The 19,506-nt window shown below is 42.6% G+C and overlaps 1 protein-coding gene across 1 annotated transcript in view; it reads left to right on the top strand.

The window, feature by feature from the left end:
- Positions 1-19,506, top strand: part of LOC311135306 (SH3 and multiple ankyrin repeat domains protein 3-like) — a gene marked incomplete at both ends in the record, with an annotated part of 230,889 nt that overhangs the window by 181,284 nt on the left and 30,099 nt on the right. Inside the window, 4 exon segments of the mRNA XM_084169256.1 lie at positions 8,968-9,043; positions 15,633-15,715; positions 17,671-17,795; positions 17,936-18,071. Of these exon segments, the coding sequence (XP_084025382.1) occupies positions 8,968-9,043; positions 15,633-15,715; positions 17,671-17,795; positions 17,936-18,071 (420 nt within the window).

The raw sequence follows: 19,506 nt of genomic DNA, 5'->3' as shown, positions 1-19,506 counted from the left end.
AAGAGCTCTTGAATCCTGCCTAGAGAGAAGCAGTGCTACGTGGGCACACATACACAAACACACACTCCACAATACTTGTTAGTAAGTGTACAGTTCAAGTTGAGGAGCTCATTTGAATTTCCTGTTTTTTTTCAGCTATTGGCTAAGCTTTCACAGAAAACAGAATATTAGTAATGCATGTATTTAATATACTGCCCATTTTTGTTTAAAGTGGTTTTATTGCCATCTGCCTTGCCAGCAACAGATGCACATGTCTTAAAACCCTCTGCAGTCTAAGCCCTGTCTAAGCGGGTTCTACAAAGCTATATGGAATTGTTTTAAGAAGGTCATACCAAGGATCATTTAGCTATTTGATTTTGAATTTTAAGACCCCTTGAAGTATATGTAAAATAAAAAAATTGTTTTCATGAAAAATGTAATTTGGCCTTGCTGCTATTAGCCAATAGAAACACATTGAATAACAGATTCACTACATGGAACAACAGATAGTCCCAAAAAAATCTAAAGGAAGTTTGTTCTGAAGTGTCCTTTCTGTATCTGAGAGATATAATAATTTTGTGTTTGTGAGAGACTCATCTTTCCACAGAAGGGTCATATTAGTGTGTAGCCCAAACTGTTCAGACACTACAGATGTTTTCATGAGAAGACAGATTTTCTGGATGTCTCATGGTCTGACAAACACCGCTCTAGCTTTGCCACCTTTCACCGCGGATGCGAAATTGCAACATTGGCGGATGTAGTGGATTGAGAAACATCCAATTAATGCTAATTAGATTCCACGGGGCCGCGGAAATCGACTATACCTTAAGTCTTAACACAACCACCTTCATTGAAATCCCTCATACTTCAGGCCCTTTATAGAGCCACTTCTTAACTGTTAAACTCTGAGCTGTTGTTTTGGGTCCTGTACTGAGCCTGGTGAGTTTGGGGGATTTACATTTACGTAATTTAGCAGACGCTCTTATCCAGAGCGACTTACAAATTGGTGCATTCACCTTATGATAGCCAGTGGGATAACCACTTTACAATATGTTTTGTCTTTTTTTTTTTTTTTTGGGGGGGGGGAGGGATGGGTCAGCTTAATATTGCAGATAGATTGTATCTTCTATCAATGTAATTGTCTGCATCACTTCCAATCCCCCATGTTTTTTTATATACAGTGGGGAAAAAATAGTATTTAGTCAGCCACCAATTGTGCAAGTTCTCCCACTTAAAAAGATGAGAGAGGCCTGTAGTTTTCATCATAGGTACACGTCAACTATGACAGACAAAATGAGGATTTTTTTTTCCAGAAAATCACATTGTAGGATTTTTAATGAATTTATTTGCAAATTATGGTGGAAAATAAGTATTTGGTCACCTACAAACAAGCAAGATCTCTGGCTCTCACAGACCTGTAACTTCTTCTTTAAGAGGCTCCTCTGTCCTCCACTCGTTACCTGTATTAATGGCACCTGTTTGAACTTGTTATCAGTATAAAAGACACCTGTCCACAACCTCAAACAGTCACACTCCAAACTCCACTATGGCCAAGACCAAAGAGCTGTCAAAGGACACCAGAAACAAAATTGTAGACCTGCACCAGGCTGGGAAGACTGAATCTGCAATAGGTAAGCAGCTTGGTTTGAAGAAATCAACTGTGGGAGCAATTATTAGGAAATGGAAGACATACAAGACCACTGATAATCTCCCTCGATCTGGGGCTCCACGCAAGATCTCACCCCGTGGGATCAAAATGATCACAAGAACGGTGAGCAAAAATCCCAGAACCACACGGGGGGACCTAGTGAATGACCTGCAGAGAGCTGGGACCAAAGTAACAAAGCCTACCATCAGTAATACACTACGCCGCCAGGGACTCAAATCCTGTAGTGCCAGACGTGTCCCCCTGCTTAAGCCAGTACATGTCCAGGCCCGTCTGAAGTTTGCTAGAGTGCATTTGGATGATCCAGAAGAGGATTGGGAGAATGTCATATGGTCAGATGAAACCAAAATAGAACTTTTTGGTAAAAACTCAACTCGTCGTGTTTGGAGGACAAAGAATGCTGAGTTACATCCAAAGAACACCACACCTACTGTGAAGCATGGGGGTGGAAACATCATGCTTTGGGGCTGTTTTTCTGCAAAGGGACCAGGACGACTGATCCGTGTAAAGGAAAGAATGAATGGGGCCATGTATCGTGAGATTTTGAGTGAAAACCTCCTTCCATCAGCAAGGGCATTGAAGATGAAACGTGGCTGGGTCTTTCAGCATGACAATGATCCCAAACACACCACCCGGGCAACGAAGGAGTGGCTTCGTAAGAAGCATTTCAAGGTCCTGGAGTGGCCTAGCCAGTCTCCAGATCTCAACCCCATAGAAAATCTTTGGAGGGAGTTGAAAGTCTGTGTTGTCCAGCGACAGCCCCAAAACATCACTGCTCTAGATGAGATCTGTATGGAGGAATGGGCCAAAATACCAGCAACAGTGTGTGAAAACCTTGTGAAGACTTACAGAAAACGTTTGTCCTGTGTCATTGCCAACAAAGGGTATATAACAAAGTATTGAGAAACTTTTGTTATTGACCAAATACTTATTTTCCACCATAATTTGCAAATAAATTCATTAAAAATCCTACAATGTGATTTTCTGGATTTTTTTTTCTCATTTTGTCTGTCATAGTTGACGTGTACCTATGATGAAAATTACAGGCCTCTCTCATCTTTTTAAGTGGGAGAACTTGCACAATTGGTGGCTGACTAAATACTTTTTCCCCCCACTGTATTTCAACCGTACTGTGATGTTTTACAAAAGTTCTGAACCTTTCTATTCTCATTGCTTCTACAGATTGTGAATTAAAAATAAACATTTTTGCTAAAAGTATTATTATATTATTGATTGATTGACTATGACTTTTCAGATCACCCAGTAATGCTATCTGCAAGGTTAGCTCCAGGTAAATAAATTGCAATCCTTTAGCCATTCCTGGACCTGTGTCCAAAAACAAGCTACAAATGGACAGAACCAAAACAAATGATCTAATGATTCTGTCTCTTCACAGCAAAATCTGCAGAGCTGGGAAGATTGTATCCCCCATATAAATAACATTCTATTGGTAGCAAGAATTTTATATAATAATTTAAGTTGAAAGATTCTAATTTTTGAATCCGGTGGCGTTTTGCGTGTCAGTTCATAAACACTATGCCATGGGATCCGGTGGTGTTTTGCATGTCAGTTCATAAACACTATGCCATGGGATCGGTACGTCAAAAATCTCTTCCCAACTATTTTGCAATCTATATGGGACGGCTGTCAATCCTTTGGTCCTTAAGTGAAACTGATATACTTTTTTATTTATCACAGTTTTCCTTAACCAATTATGTTCTTTAATGCAAGGCCGACAGAAAAATTCCTTACTTTCTCCCCCTTCCACTTTCCTCTTCCACTTTTGCGGTAAGGCTGCAATTATTTGGTTGTAATTTTAAGTAGAGCAGACATTTCCATATGTTTTTGTTAGCTGCATATGCGACATAACTCCACCAGTCCTACCGATGATATCATTTACGAAGATTATACCTTTTTTAAACATTCTGTCAAAAAATATTTTTTTTTTGTCAATTAGTATATTTGAATTTAACCACAATATTTGTTGCATTATTTGTTCTGTCGTTTCTGGAGGATTACATTGAAATTGCAACCAACTTTCTATGGCTTGTTTTAGAAATAGTGATATTTGGGAGATGATTTCCTTTTCAAATAACTGCAAATTAGTTGTTGTAATCTGAATAAAGGGAAAAAGGCCTTTCTTGAACATTGGGTGAGACAATCTTACTAATTTGCTTGAGAACCAGTTCGAATTTAAGTATAACTTTTGTATGACTGAAGCTTTTAGTGATAGGTCTAATGCTTTAATATTTAATAATTTCTGTCCTCCGAATTCATATTCATTATATAAATATGCCCTTTTAATTTTGTCTGGCTTGCCGTTCCAAATAAAATTGAATATTTTTTTCTCATATAATTTAAAAAACTGTTCGCTAGGCGTAGGCAAGACCATAAGCAAATAGGTAAACTGGGATAATACTAAAGAAGTTATGTTAATCAGGGTGATTTTTCCACAAATTGACAGGTATTTTCCTTTCCATGGTAGTAAGATCTTATCTATTTTTGCTAACTTTCTATTAAAATGTATTGAAGTGAGATCATTGATTTCCTTTGGGATATGTATTCCGAGTATATCCACATCACCATCAGACCATTTTATTGGTAAACTACATGGTAATGTAAAAATTTTATTTAGTGATCCAATACGTAATATAGTACATTTGTCATAATTTGGTTGTAATCCAGAGAGGTTAGAAAATGTATCTAGATCCTCTATGAGGCTGTGGAGGGATTCTAGTTGTGGATTTAAAAGAAAACATGAATCATCAGCGTACAATGACACCTTTGTTTTTAAGCCCTGGATTTCTAATCCTCTGATATTATTATTGGATCTGATTTTAATAGCTAACATCTCGATGGCCACAATAAATAGATATGCCGATAGTGGACAACCTTGTTTCACTCCTCTTGACAGTTTAAAACTTTCTGAGAAATAGCCATTATTTACTATTTTACACCTAGGGTTACTATAAATGTTTTTGACCCATTTTATAAGAGATTCTCCAAAATTGAAATGCTCCAGGCATTTATATATAAACCCCAGTCGAACTTTATCAAATGCCTTTTCGAAGTCTGCTATGAAAAGCAGGCCTGGTTTCCCATATTTTCCATAGTGTTCTATTGTTTCCAATACTTGCCTTATATTATCTCCAATGTATCTTCCATGTAAAAAACCTGTCTGATTAGAATGAATAATATCCGACAATACCTTTTTAATTCTATGCGCTATACATTTTGCTAGAATTTTTGCATCACAACACTGAAGTGTAAGGGGCCTCCAATTTTGTAAATGGACTGGATCTTTATATTTTCCACTTGTATCCTGTTTCAGTAATAATGAGATCAGACCTTCTTCTTGACTGTCAGATAATCTACCATTTACATAGGAGTGGTTAAAACATGCTAATAACTGTCCTCTTAGTATATCAAAAAAGGTTTGGTATACCTCGACTGGTATGCCATCCAACCCTGGAGTTTTCCCAGACTTAAAGTATTTAATTGCATCCAGAAGTTCCTCCTCTGTAATTTCACCTTCACATGAGTCTTTCTGTGTGGCTGTTAATTTGACATTATCAATAGAAAAACATCTCTACAATTAGCTTCAGTTAGAGGAGATGGAGGCGACTGAAAAGAAAACATATGCTTAAAGTACTTTGTTTCTTCCTTCAAAATATCATTTGTTGAATTATGGGTGACTCCGTCAATTGTAACCAGTTTCATTAAGTTCTTTTTGGTAGCATTCCTATGTTGAAGATTAAAAAGGAAGGATTACTTTATCCTATCCCAGGTATTCCTTAAAGAGGTGGGGTTTCAAGTGTCTCCGGAAGGTGGTGAGTGACTGCACTGTCCTGGCGTCGTGAGGGAGCTTGTTCCACCATTGGGGTGCCAGAGCAGCGAACAGTTTTGACTGGGCTGAGTGGGAACTGTGCTTCCGCAGAGGTAGGGGGGCCAGCAGGCCAGAGGTGGATGAACGCAATGCCCTCGTTTGGGTGTAGGGACTGATCAAAGCCTGAAGGTACGAGATTTAAAGATTTAAAACAATTATTCATCAGAAAATAGAAAGTGACATATCATTTGAAAGCTACAGGCCTTGTCTAACAAAAATCTTACTGCTGGCAGTGTCATAAGAATCCCCCCCCCCCCCCCCCCCCCCCCCCCCCCCCCACACAAGTCTGGTTCATCCTTGGGAGCAATTTCCAAACGCCTGAAGGTACCACGTTCATCTGTACAAACAATAGTACGCAAGTATAAACACCAAACGCCATCATACCGCTCAGGAAGGAGACGTGTTCTGTCTCCTAGAGATGAATGTACTTTGGTGCGAAAAGTGCAAATCAGTCCCAGAACAACCGCAAAGGACCTTGTGAAGATGCTGGAGGAAACAGGTACAAAACCATCTATATCCACAGTAAAACGAGTCCTATATCGACATAACCTGAAAGGCCGCTCAGCAAGGAAGAAGCCACTGCTCCAAAACCGCCATAAAAAAGCCAGACTACGGTTTGCAACTGCACATGGGGACAAAGATCTTACTTTTTGGAGAAATTTCCTCTGGTCTGATGAAACAAAAACAGAACTGTTTGGCCATAATGACCATCGTTATGTTTGGAGAAAAAAGGGGGTTGCTTGCAAGCTGAAGAACACCATCCCAACTGTGAAGCATGAGGGTGGCAGCATCATGCTGTGGGGGTGCTTTGCTGCAGGAGGGACTGGTGCACTTCACAAAATAGATGGCATCATGAGGAAGGAAAATTATGTGGATATATTGAAGCAACATCTCAAGACATTAGTCAGGAAGTTGTGCGAGCAAGGGGAGGCCTACAAACCTGACACTGCTACACCAGCTCTGTCAGGAGGAATGGTCCAAAATTCACACAACTTATTGTGGGAAGCTTGTGGAAGGCTACCCGAAACGTTTGACCCAAGTTAAACAATTTAAAGGCAATGCTGCTAAATACTAATTGAGTGTATGTAAACTTCTGACCCACTGGGAATGTGATGAAAGAAATAAAAGCTGAAATAAATCATTCTCTCTACTATTATTCTGACATTTCACATTCTTAAAATAAATTGGTGATCCTAACTGACCTAAGACAGGGAATTTTTACTAGGATTAAATGTCAGGAATTGTGAAAAACTGAGTTTAAATGTATTTGGCTAAGGTGGATGTAAACTTCCGACTTCGACTGTATATAATTCCTGTAAGTTAAGGCATGACACATTGCTCAAGCCCTGTGCTTTTAAAATGGTGTGTTCCTATGGGGATTTGCTCATATTTACAGCGCCACCAGTAGGTAAAAGATCAGACTTTTTTTGTTGTTTTTATCCTTTTGGAACAGTAATTGGTGACATATTTAATTTCAAACCTACACTTTCAAATATCTTATTTCCCAACATGGCGTCAATGGCATGGCATTGTTCAGATAGATTAGCACACTCTGCCAACAACATTGCGTATAAATACAGGTAATCTGACTTCATTAACCTGTTAACAGGTTAATGAACTCAGATGACCTGTATTTATATGCGCTGTTGTTGGCAGAGTGTGCTAATCTATCTAAACAATGCCATGGCTTCAAACCAATCTATCTTTCTCTCTGTCTGTCTCTCTCTCTCTCTGTGTGTGTGTGTGTGTGTGTGTGTGTGTGTGTGTGTGTGTGAATAAAGTGTCTGCTTCAAATCTCCTCCCAGATTCTGAACTTCTAAAACAGATTGGGAGATGTTCCCGGTGCTTCTCAGTCCATCTGTTGTCTTTGTGTCTGTCTGCACAGGAGAACTCTCTCTCACTCTCTTGCTCTCTCTCTCTCTTTCTCTCTCTCTCTTTCTATCTCTCTAGCTCTCTCTGTGTGTGTGTGTGTGTGTGGAGACATTTTACTCACAAGTAGAGTAAGACATAGCTGTGTGTGTGTGTGGAGGTGTAGTCCAGGTTATCAGCGCTATCTGAGCCCAGTGTTTAGATGCTTGTGGGCTGCAGGCATCAGACACTGGCCCGCATTACACACACTTACACTGCATCTGCTAGTACCATCCTGTACACACACACACTGACTCACACACTCATGCACACACAATACCATCTGATATGTTTTCTCTATTTCCAGCCATTGTCAAGTATAAAGGGAAGCAGTACTCTAGCTCTGCTGAAGTGCTGACTCATCTTTGACTTTCTCCCCCAAATATAACTCACCACAACCTCCCCTCAACCCCTTAACCCACATCACACTGTCACTATATGACAGACAGACAGACAGACAGACAGACAGTGTACTAGTGGATGCCTGTCTCCTCTATCGACTGTCTGTCTGTAAGTATAGGCATCTCATCCTATCCCTGCTCAGCCTAGTCCTCTGCTTCTTTGTGTGTGTGTGTGTGTGTGTGTGTGTGTGTGTGGGCGTGCACACACATGCATGTGAGTTTTTGGAGTGGAGGGGAATGGGGGAAGTCTATGCATTTGTAATGAGAGTAAGGCTAGTGGGCCTGTTCTCATTAACACCTTAGACAGAGACACCACAAGGAGAGAGATAAAATGAGAGAGGGATAGAGAGGGGGATAGAGAATGAGGGAGAGAGAGGCGTAGAGGGGAATCGGGAAGAGGATGACAAGAGGGCTAATGGAGAGATGGGTGGAGAAAGGGTCAAGGGGGGATAGAGAGAGTAATTGTGAGGTGTGTAGGTGATGGAGCAAGCAGTGGAGACAGAGAGAGAGAGAGCGAGAGAGAGAGAGAGGGGTTTGTTTGGTCTTCCTGTGCTTTGGTGTTGAGAAACTCTGGAATACTCTTGTATTGGACAAAGCTGGCAGCTGTCACTCACTCAAACGGACAGACAGACAGACAGACAGACAAACAGGGTGGAGTGAATGTCCAGAAACAAAATATCATCAACTCAATACACTAATACACACACGCTTTAAAACAGTAATAAAAACGCTCTCGCCATCACACACCCACACACATCCATGCATACACACACATAAACACACACACAAACACTAGTGTACAATTAAGAACTCCAATGGCCTCTCAGCAGATTGTCGTTTAGCAGGGAGCAGTGTGTGTGGGTGCCTAGCACTGGGATTGAACATGTGACTCTTGGAGCCGGAGCTCGTGGCTTATGCACATTCGCCATCCCCTTCCACAACGCCTTAGCAAAACCCAAGCCTACATGATGGTAATAGCACTCATTGTTGCCCCTTGTGGCCTGTTTTGAAGTAATCTCCCGACGTCCTGCTTACCTGGACGGACGGCGAATTTCACGGTGGGTTTTTAGTGACCAAATGAGACCACGCACACACACATACTGACAGTGTATTGCTTTGTTTTACAGAGACAAGAGAGGATCGCACCAAGAGACTGTTCAGACACTACACTGTGGGATCTTACGACAACGTCACCTCATACAGGTAAGACACACACAAATACACATACACACACACAGTTACACACACACAGTTACACACACAAACACTTACACACTTACACACACACACACACCACACATGTTTGGACAGTGAAGATAAAAATATATATTTGACCCTCTACTCCAGCATTTTGGATTTGAGAAAGTTGCAGATGCACAAAGATCATGCCCCCAAAACATGCTAACCTCTCACCATTACCAATAACAGGGGAGGTTAGCATTTTTGTGGGGGTATGATATACAGTATATGCCTCTGTAACGAATCAGTCATGATTAGCCATAATCATGATAGCATCCACATTAATGAAGTCGTCAGAAACATATTATATTATTATTTACAATAAAGGTTACTCCAAATGACACAATACATTATTTACCATTGATTTCTATTGGGCACAACATAATCTGAAGTACAACCAAAACAAACTGCAAATACATCCAACCTCATATAAAACATTTGATCTCAAATCCAAAATGCTAGAGTATAGAGCCAAATTAAACGTTTTTGCTTCACTGCCCTTTCCCACCTGGACAAGAGGAACACCTACGTGAGAATGCTATTCATTGACAACAGCTCAGCGTTCAACACCATAGTGCCCTCAAAGCTCAACACTAAGCTAAGGACCCTGGGACTAAACACCTCCCTCTGCAACTGGATCCTGGACTTCCTGACGGGCCGCCCCCAGGTGGTAAGGGTAGGTAACAACACATCTGCCACGCTGGTCCTCAACACGGGGGCCCCTCAGGAGTGCGTGCTCAGTCCCCTCCTGTACTCCCTGTTCACCCATGACTGCATGGCCAGGCACGACTCCAACACCATCATTAAGTTTGCTGACGACACAACAGTGGTAGGCCTGATCACCGACAACGATGAGACAGCCTATAGGGAGGAGGTCAGAGACCTGGCCGTGTGGTGCCAGGATAACAACCTCTCCCTCAACGTGACCAAGACAAAGGAGATGATTGTGGACTACAGGAAAAAAAGAGGACTGAGCACGCCCCCATTCTCATCGACGGGGCTGTAGTGGAACAGGTTGAGCGCTTCAAGTTCCTTGGTGTCCACATCACCAGAAAACTATCATGGTCCAAACACACCAAGGCAGTTGTGAAGAGGGCACGACAAAGCCTATTCCCCCTCAGGAGACTGAACATTTTTGGCATGGGTCCTCAGATCCTCAAACAGTTCTACAGCTGCACCATCGAGAGCATCCTGACTGGTTGCATCACCGCCTGGTATGGCAACTGCGCGGCCTCCGACCGCAAGGCACTACAGAGGGTAGTGCGTACGGCCCAGTACATCACTGGGGCCAAGCTTCCTGCCATCCAGGACCTCTATACCAGGCGGTGTCAGAGGAAGGCCCTAAAAATCCAGCCACCCTAGTCATAGACTGTTCTCTCTGCTACCACACGGCAAGCGGTACCGGAGCACCAAGTCTAGGTCCAAAAGGCTTCTTAACAGTTTCTACCCCCAAGCCATAAGACTCCTGAACAGCTAATCATGGCTACCCGGACTATTTGCAATGCCCCACCCCCCACCCCAACCCCCTCTTTTACGCTGCTGCTACTCTGTTTATTATTTATGCATAGTCACTTTAACCCTACCCACATGTACAAATTATCTAAATTACCTCGACTAACCGGTGCACCCGCACATTGACTCTGTACTGGTACCCCCTGTATATAGCCTCCCTACTGTTATTTTATTTTACTGTTGCTCTTGAATTATTTGCTTTTCTTTTACTTATCTATTTTTGACTTAACACTTTTTTTTCTTCTTAAAAACTGCACTGTTGGTTAAGGGCTTGTAAGTAAGCATTTCTACACCTGTTGTATTCGGTGCATGTGGCAAATAAAATTTTATTTGATTTGAAATACAAAGGGGAGTGTATAATGAGAGTTATGTGATGCTGTTCCCATCTAGTGGTGAAACAGTGTCAGTGCATTCTGCTTGCATGAGTCCCATGCTCAACCCAGGCCTTATACAAAACTAAGCTCCCATTACCGAAACGTATGTGTGCATGTGTTTGAGTATGTCTCTTCCTTGTCTGTCTCTCTCTGAAATGTATTGCATATGACGTCTGTAATAAAGTAGTGTGTGAGTGCAGGCTGAGAGAAAGGACAGTAGAACATGAGCTTCTATAGGACTGTGTTCTGATGTAAATTCACTCTAAATGTCAGAGTCAGCTTGTCAGGAGAGAGGCGCTTTGTATCAGAGCGTTGTTTCCCCTGAGAGAGAGAGAGAGAGAGAGAGAGAGAGAGAGAGAGAGAGAGAGAGAGAGATTCTCCACCGCTTTAACAATGGGTACATAGTGAGTCATGAAGAGTATGTGAGAGCTACAGCAGCTGAATAGGAGAGAATGTCAAAGCTCTTGAATGGAAGTCTGTGAATAGAAGTCTTTGGCATGCTACTGTGAATTGCTACTTAGAGGGTTTATGGAACATTATTATATGTAAGACTGTATAATTACATTGTGGAATTTGATTCTGCTACAGGGTATGCTTTTTTGCATATGAATGTATGGAAGATATTTTCAAAATGCCTGAGTTGAGCTGTATCTAAATGGGAGTTAATAGAATTGTGAATGCAACATTAGAGAGATTGAGAACATGGTTGGTTGAATGGAAACATAAAGCAAGGTATTCTGGAGCTATGAAGGGGAAAACGTTTGAGCTGGAGTTGGATATGTAGGGGGGAGGAGAGGAAGGGATGTTGAACTATAGGCATATCTATAAACCGTATAGCTCTCTGTATTTAGCATGTCCTCTAGTTAAATGGTACTGTATATCTGCCCCCTGACACAGGACTATTTCTCACGGGTCTACAGGCCCCGTCAGCAGGGCCTCTATCTGCCATGGGTAAGTGGCTGGGCAGCGGTCATGGCAAACAGCTAACACAAGGCCAAACTCCAGATCTCCCATGCCAGTGTGTGTAGTGTTGGGATGTCTACTAACCAATGAGACTTTTGGGACACTGACACTCTCATTCTTCTGCTTCACTAACTCTATGGGCTATCTGGTGTCAGCCGTGGGATCTGACAGTCAGTCTGTCAGTCAGTCAATAGTATATGGGTGTTGCTGAGAATGGGACATGATGCTGCTTTTACTGTGTGTCTATAGAGTGCTGGAATGTCGCTGGGAATACATGTGCTGTTGTTTTTGAGGATTGAATTGTGTGGTTTGAACTTACATAATATTGCACTCACACACACACACTAACTCACTCACTCACCCAAATCAACTTGTGACTACTCTCTTATTAGTCGTGAGATAATTTAATATTTCTCCGCAAGCAGACACTCCTCCTCCTCTTCTTCCTCTTTCTCCTCCTCCTGAATGGGAGAGGCAAACTCCTCTGTTCTTATCTCCTATCCCTGGAATCTCAGTCATTAGGAGGGAACACAGAGACGACACTCAGAGACGGTGATGAAAGGCCCACATTATACATACAGTTGAAGTCACTCGTTTTTCAACCACTCCACAAATTTCTGGTTAACAAACTATAGTTTTGGCAAGTCGGTTGTGCATGACACAAGTAATTTTTCCAACCATTGTTTACAGACAGATTATTTCACTTATAATTCACTGTATCACAAGTCCAGTGTGTCAGACGTTTACATACACCCAGTTGACTGTGCCTTTAAACAGCTTGGAAAATTCCAGAAAATTATGTCATGGCTTTAGAAGCTTCTGATAGGCTAATTGACATCATTTGAGTCAATTGGAGGTGTACCTGTGGATGTATTTCAAGGCCTACCTTCAAACTCAGTGCCTCTTTGCTTGACATCATGGGAAAATCAAAAGAAATCAGCCAAGACCTCAGAAAAACAATTGTAGACCTCCACAAGTCTGGTTCATCCTTGGGAGCAATTTCCAAATGCCTGAAGGTACCACGTTCATCTGTACAAACAAAGTATGCAAGTATAAACACCATGGGACCACGCAGCCGTCATACCGCTCAGGAAGGAGACGCGTTCTGTCTCCTAGAGATGAACGTACTTTGGTGCGAAAAGTGCAAATCAATCCCAGAACAACCGCAAAGGACCTTGTGAAGATGCTAGAGGAAACAGGTACAAAGCATATATATCCACAGTAAAACGAGTGCTATATCAACATAACCTGAAAGGACGCTCAGCAAGGAAGACGCCACTGCTCCAAAACCGCCATAAAAAAGACAGACTACGGTTTGCAACTGCACATGGGGACAAAGATCGTACTTTTTGGAGAAATGTCCTCTGAAGGAACAAAAATATAACTGTTTGGCCATAATGACCATCATTATGTTTGGAGGAAAAAGGGGGTTGCTTGCAAGCCGAAGAACACCATCCCAACCGTGAAGCACAGGGGTGGCAGCATCATGCTGTGGGGGTGCTTTGCTGCAGGAGGGACTGGTGCACTTCACAAAATAGATGGCAACTTTAGGAAGGAAAATTATGTGGATATATTGAAGCAACATCTCAAGACATCAGTCAGGAAGTTAAAGCTTGGTCGCAAATGGGTCTTCCAAATGGACAATTACACCAAGCATACGTCCAAAGAAGTGGCAAAATGGCTTAAGGACAACAAAGTCAAGGTACTGGAGTGGCCATCACAAAGCCCTGACCTCAATCCTATAGAAAAATATGTGGGAAGACATGAAAAAGTGTGTGCGAGCAAGGAGGCCTACAAACCTGACTCAGTTACATCAGCTCTGTCAGGAGTAATGGGCCAAAATTCACCCAACCTATTGTGGGAAGCTTGTGGAAGGCTACCCAAAACGTTTGACCCAAGTTAAACAATGTAAAGGCAATGCTACCAAATACTAATTTAGTGTATGTAAACTTCTGACCCACTGGGAATGTGATGAAAGAAATAAAAGCTGAAATAAATCACTCTCTACTATTATTCTGACATTTCACATTCTTAAAATAAAGTGGTGATCCTAACTGACCTAAAACAGGGATTTTTTACTAGGATTAAATGTATTTGGCTAAGGTGTATGTAAACTTCTGACTTCAACTGTACTTATATTGCATTTGCTAGTACTTTCCTGTACATACACACACACCCACACACATACAAATACACACACACACAATAAACAGAAAACTTGAGCGTGCATAACTATTTACTGAAACAGGTTTCCCTCAAGAATTTCCCTGTATTTAGCGGCATCCATCATTCCTTCAATTCTGACCAGTTTCCCAGTCCCTGCCGATGAAAAACATCCCCACAGCATGATGCTTCCACCACCATGCTTCACTGTGGGAATGGTGTTCTCGGGGTGATGAGGTGTTGGGTTTGCGCCATATATAGCATTTTCCTTGATGGCCAAAAAGCTCAATTTTAGTCTCATCTGACCAGAGTACCTTCTTCCATATGTTTGGGGAGTCTCCCACATGCCTTTTGGCGAACACCAAACGTGTTTGCTTATTTTTTTCTTTAAACAATGGCTTTTCTCTGGCCACGCTTCCGTAAAGCCCAGCTCTGTGGAGTGTACAGCTTAAAGTGGTCCTATGGACAGATACTCCAATCTCCGCTGTGGAGCTTTGCAGCTCCTTCAGCGTTATCTTTGGTGTCTTTGTTGCCTCTCTGATTAATGCCCTCCTTGCCTGGTCCGTGGGTTTTGGTGGGCGGCCCTCTCTTGGCAGGTTTGTTGTGGTGCCATATTCTTTAAAATTTTTAATAATGGATTTAATGGTGCTCCGTGGGATGTTCAACATTTCTGATATTTTTTTATAACCCAACCCTGATCTGTACTTCTCCACAACTTTGTCCCTGACCTGTTTGGAGAGCTCCTTGGTCTTCATGGTGCTGCTTGCTTGGTGGTGCCCCTTGCTTAGTTGTGTTGCAGACTCTGGGGCCTTTCAGAACAGGTGTGTATATATACTGAGATCATGTGACAGATCATGTGACACTTAGATTGCACACAGGTGGACTTGATTTAACTAATTATGTGACTTCTGAAGGTAATTGGTTGCACCAGATCTTATATAGGGGCATCATAACAAAGGGGGTGAATACATATGCACGCACCACTTTTCTGTTATTAATATTTTAGAAAGTTATTTTTTTTCATTCCACTTCACCAATTTGGACTATTTTGTGTATGTCCATTACATGAAATCCAAATAAAAATAAATGTCAATTACAGGTTGTAATGCAACATTGTAGGAAAAACGCCAAGGGGGATGAATACTTTTGCAAGGACTGTAGGTACTGTACAGACCCAAGAGAACCCTGAGCTAGGCTTTTAAGTTGATTGGGTCATCAGAGAAGGAGGTTCAGATGTGTTTGTGCGTGTGTGTGTGTTTGTTTGCAAAGCCATTGGGTTCCTCTCTCCCTACATCGCCCCCCACCCCTCTCTCTCTCTCTACTCCCTATCCGTCCCCCTTCTCTCCCCTATCTATCCCTCTCTCTCATTCCCTCTTTCTCTCTCTCATTGTCCCTCACCTCCCATCCCTGTCCCCCTTTCTCTACCATCCTTGGCTCTCTCTCCCCTCTTCTTCCTTCTCTCCCGCTGTCTCTCTGTCTCTTCTCTCAATGAATTTTTTGCTGGACTCTTACCTGCTGTCCCTCTCCTCTCTGCTCTCCAGTGATTACATCATAGAGGAGAAGAATGCTATGTTGCAGAAGAAAGAAAACGAAGGCTTCGGTTTCGTCCTGCGGGGAGCCAAAGGTAGGAAACACACACACACAGGTGAATACCTTTGTTCATTATTCAAGTGTTTTAGTGCTTGGCCATAAGACTGGAACAGACAACTTTTCTCTATATACCTCCAGGACCAGCCTTGTGTGTCAAACACATATTTTCACAAAGCTCGACTTTATACCTTATTACTAAAGCAGGCTGTCTTGATCACTGTCACCTCCAAGGCCCTGCTAGCTACTTTCTTCATGTCATAGGCTGTCTGTGTGTGTGTCATTACAGGCCTGTGAGCCCCTCTGCAGGTGTTCTGAGTGTGGGGTATGGGATGTGGTGGGGTTGATGTAAGGAGTTCTAGACCTCTTTCACATAGTATGACTTATTTACCTATGAGTCAACATGACTGGCTTTGGTCAACACCACATTCTCTCTCTCTCTCTCTGTGTGTGTGTGTGTGTGTGTGTCTAGCCATTGTGGTGGCGTCATCCTAGAATGAACTGCCAGTTGACTCCCCCATCTGTTCCTCACACATTGTGTTCAGGGAGACAGAAATGACTATTTTTCTCCAATCTTTATATTTCCTCCCTTATTTTTTCTCATTCATTGACTCCTTCACTGTGTTTATTTTGTTCTATTCCACTCTTGTCTTTCTTTGATTCATTCTTTCACCCCTTCCCTCCCTCTTCTTTATTCCTCACTCAGCTTTACTATTAGTCCTTATCCTCTACTACTTCACACACACACACACACAACTGCACGTGCCTGCTCTCCATGCTGGTTACTATAGCAACCCCTCGCGGCCACCAAACCCAGGATTCTGAGTGTTTTTGCTGCTCCTCCATCTCTATATTTCTATTTTCCTCATTTAGCAGACACTCTTATCCCGAGTGACTTATAGGAGAATTTAGGGTTAAGTGCCTTGCTCAAGCGCACATCGACTGATATTTCACCTAATCGGCTCAGGGTTTCGAACCAGCGACCTTTCAGTTACTGTCCAAACACTCTTAACCGCTATGCTACCTGCCTCTCTCCCCCGCTCTGTCTCTCCAGCTCTTTCTTACTCATCTTTTTTTTCCCCTCGCTCTCTTCCTCTCCCTACCTTAAACACTCTCTCTACCTTAAACACTCTCTCTAAACGCTAAAGCTATGAAGGCTAGAGAGAGAGGGAGAGACTAGTCTGTAGCTTTCCTCCTGATCAACAAACAGTTGACATGGAGTCTAATGTAGAGCCAATAGCTTTCTTTTCAATATTTCAATTTCTCTAACTTTTTCTCCTCCTTTTCCAATTTCCATCAGTCAACTTTCCCCCACTCTAGATGTATCCCTCCCTCTCTCCTCTCTTCTACTTGTCTTCTTCTCTCTCTCCCTCCATCTTCCCAAGTGCCTCAGATAAAACTGAATTGATTATCTTTCATAGTGGGGTCATGTCCCACATGTATGCACGCACACACACACGCACACACACACACACACTGCAGTTGCCTCTGGGAACTCTCCTTTGTAAGTGGTATAGTTGGACTCAATTGGATTAAATGGAGGGTGTGTGTAGTGAACAGTAGCTCTATCCTCAGGCAGAGACACACTCAGCTAACAAGTCAGGTGTGTGTGTGTGTGTGTGTGTGCCTGATCTGATTTTCAGTGTGAGAGTGATTAAAGTAATACGGTTGAGTGAAAGGGTCTCTCCCTGTCACACCACCTCATCGTTCCTAATGCACTATAGAGTCCATCTCACACTATTATAAACACACACACACACACACATTCACTTACAGGCTGCTGTGTGTATCTACATCTATGTGTACCTCTACGAGTTTATGGTGTGTGCTCTTTTCCATGGCAGATGTGCGTGGGTGATACTTTAGATGTATCTCTCACCATTCAGTGTACCTTGCAGAAGATTCCAAGATTAATACTGTGTGTATTTCTTGTGTTGAAACATCTGTCCATGTTTGGATATAAATCAAGTAATTCTCTCTGTGTGTTCCCAGCTGAGACGCCTATTGAGGAGTTCACCCCAACACCAGCGTTTCCTGCCCTCCAGTACCTGGAGTCTGTCGATGTGGAGGGAGTGGCCTGGAGGGCAGGGCTTAGGACAGGAGACTTCCTCATAGAGGTAACCACACCCCCTCTCCTCTTCTCCGATCTCCTCTCCAACCCCATGGACTAGCACCCACTGCCTCTCAGCTCTCTGTTTGACCTCCAGCCATATGTGTGTGCGCGCGTGCATGGCATTCGTGCGTGTTTGTGTTCCAGGTGCACGGAGTGAACGTGGTGAAGGTGGGCCATAAGCAGGTGGTGTCTCTGATCAGACAGGGGGGCAACAGCCTGCTGATGAAGGTGGTCTCTGTCACACGCAAACCTGAGTCTGAGGAGGTGGTCCGCAAGAAAGGTGAGCAGAATGTCCCTCATCAAGTTACTACGAGTCATGTATTGAGTATATACACTCCTGTGATTGTATCATGTATATATGGGCCCGTATCCACAAAGCGTCTCGGAGCAGGAGTGGTGACCTAGGATCAGTTTAGCCTTTTAGATCATAATGAATAAGATTATATGGACAGATCCTAGATCAGCACTCCTACTCTGAGATGCTTTGTGTTGATACTCGCCCTGGTGTGCTGGAGTGGACAGGGTGAAAAATCGGACTTCCACTACTACCTGTCCCTCATTGCAGATGTAATCTCCTCCTCCTCCAGTCCGGTGTCACATTATTAGCTGGTCCATGCATTTGATCTCTGGCATATAGCCATTAGGTTCTTCAATATCAGGTTCTTTATTAGTATATTGTCATGGATATGGCAGTTGGCACTAGATGACCTGATATATTTGAGAAGGATCTGTATGTTTCTGTCATCAAGGTGATTTCACCATGTTGCCACACTGTAAATTCATGTGGTTTCCATGTCAACGGCATCTCATCATCCCTGTGCTAAACAGCTCCCACTCTCTCCTGCTACTAAGACCTTGGGAAAGTGTGTGTGTGTGTGTGCGTGCGTGTGTGTGTGTCTCCGGTGAGAGAGACAGACAGATACACATGTAAGATCTTAATTTTATCACCCTGTTGCAGGAGAACTTGTAGTGTATTTTAGGTTTTAGTTGGTTTACTATTCTTGTGAGGACTTTTGGTACTCACAAGTATAGTAAAACGTGTCCGCACACACACACACACACACACACACACAAACACACAGAGAGAGGGAGGAAAGATATAACAGTGTGGATATGGAGGTCTCCGAGTAGTCAGTCTGTGATTGGAACTGAACATGACAGACGTGCGTTGTTGCTGGGATTGAAGTTGTGTGAATCCCCCCAAAAAATAAGCACGATTTGCATATCCAGGATGTTGTATATTACCAAGAGGTTTTACTTTTTGACAAGAAAAAGTATATATGTCTTCTTTAAGTAATGCTTTGACAGTGGTTAAAGACAGTGGCAACAGTATTAAACTTGATTACACTGAGATGACAGTGTATTTATTCACCTAATTTGAAGAAATTAGTTTGTTCTGAAGATCTACCCCTTGGCCATGATGAAGTCCCCACTTCCTCTAATATCACGAGAGGACTCAGGTCAGGAGTGTACAGTGTGTGTTTGGGGCAGTAGAGAGTATGAGAGGGGGTGATAGACCAGGCAGGGCAGAGACAGAGACGGATTAGAGAGGTGTGCTGAACGCGGAACAAGGGAGAGCTCGGTTTGTTGTTTTGAAAGTCTCTGAAAAAGTGTTCTATTGAAAAAGTTTGGATACTAGTGACCTTTTGAATTTGGATCCCGCGACCTGGTTAGCCTCAGTTGCTGGGACCGCTATATCTGTCCAGGGATCCTGC

This window comes from Coregonus lavaretus (genome assembly GCF_964263955.1).
Source record: "Coregonus lavaretus genome assembly, chromosome: 9".
Lineage (NCBI taxonomy): Eukaryota > Metazoa > Chordata > Actinopteri > Salmoniformes > Salmonidae > Coregonus > Coregonus lavaretus.
Note: the sequence above shows the minus strand (reverse complement) of the source record. Positions and strands in the feature narration are given on the sequence as shown.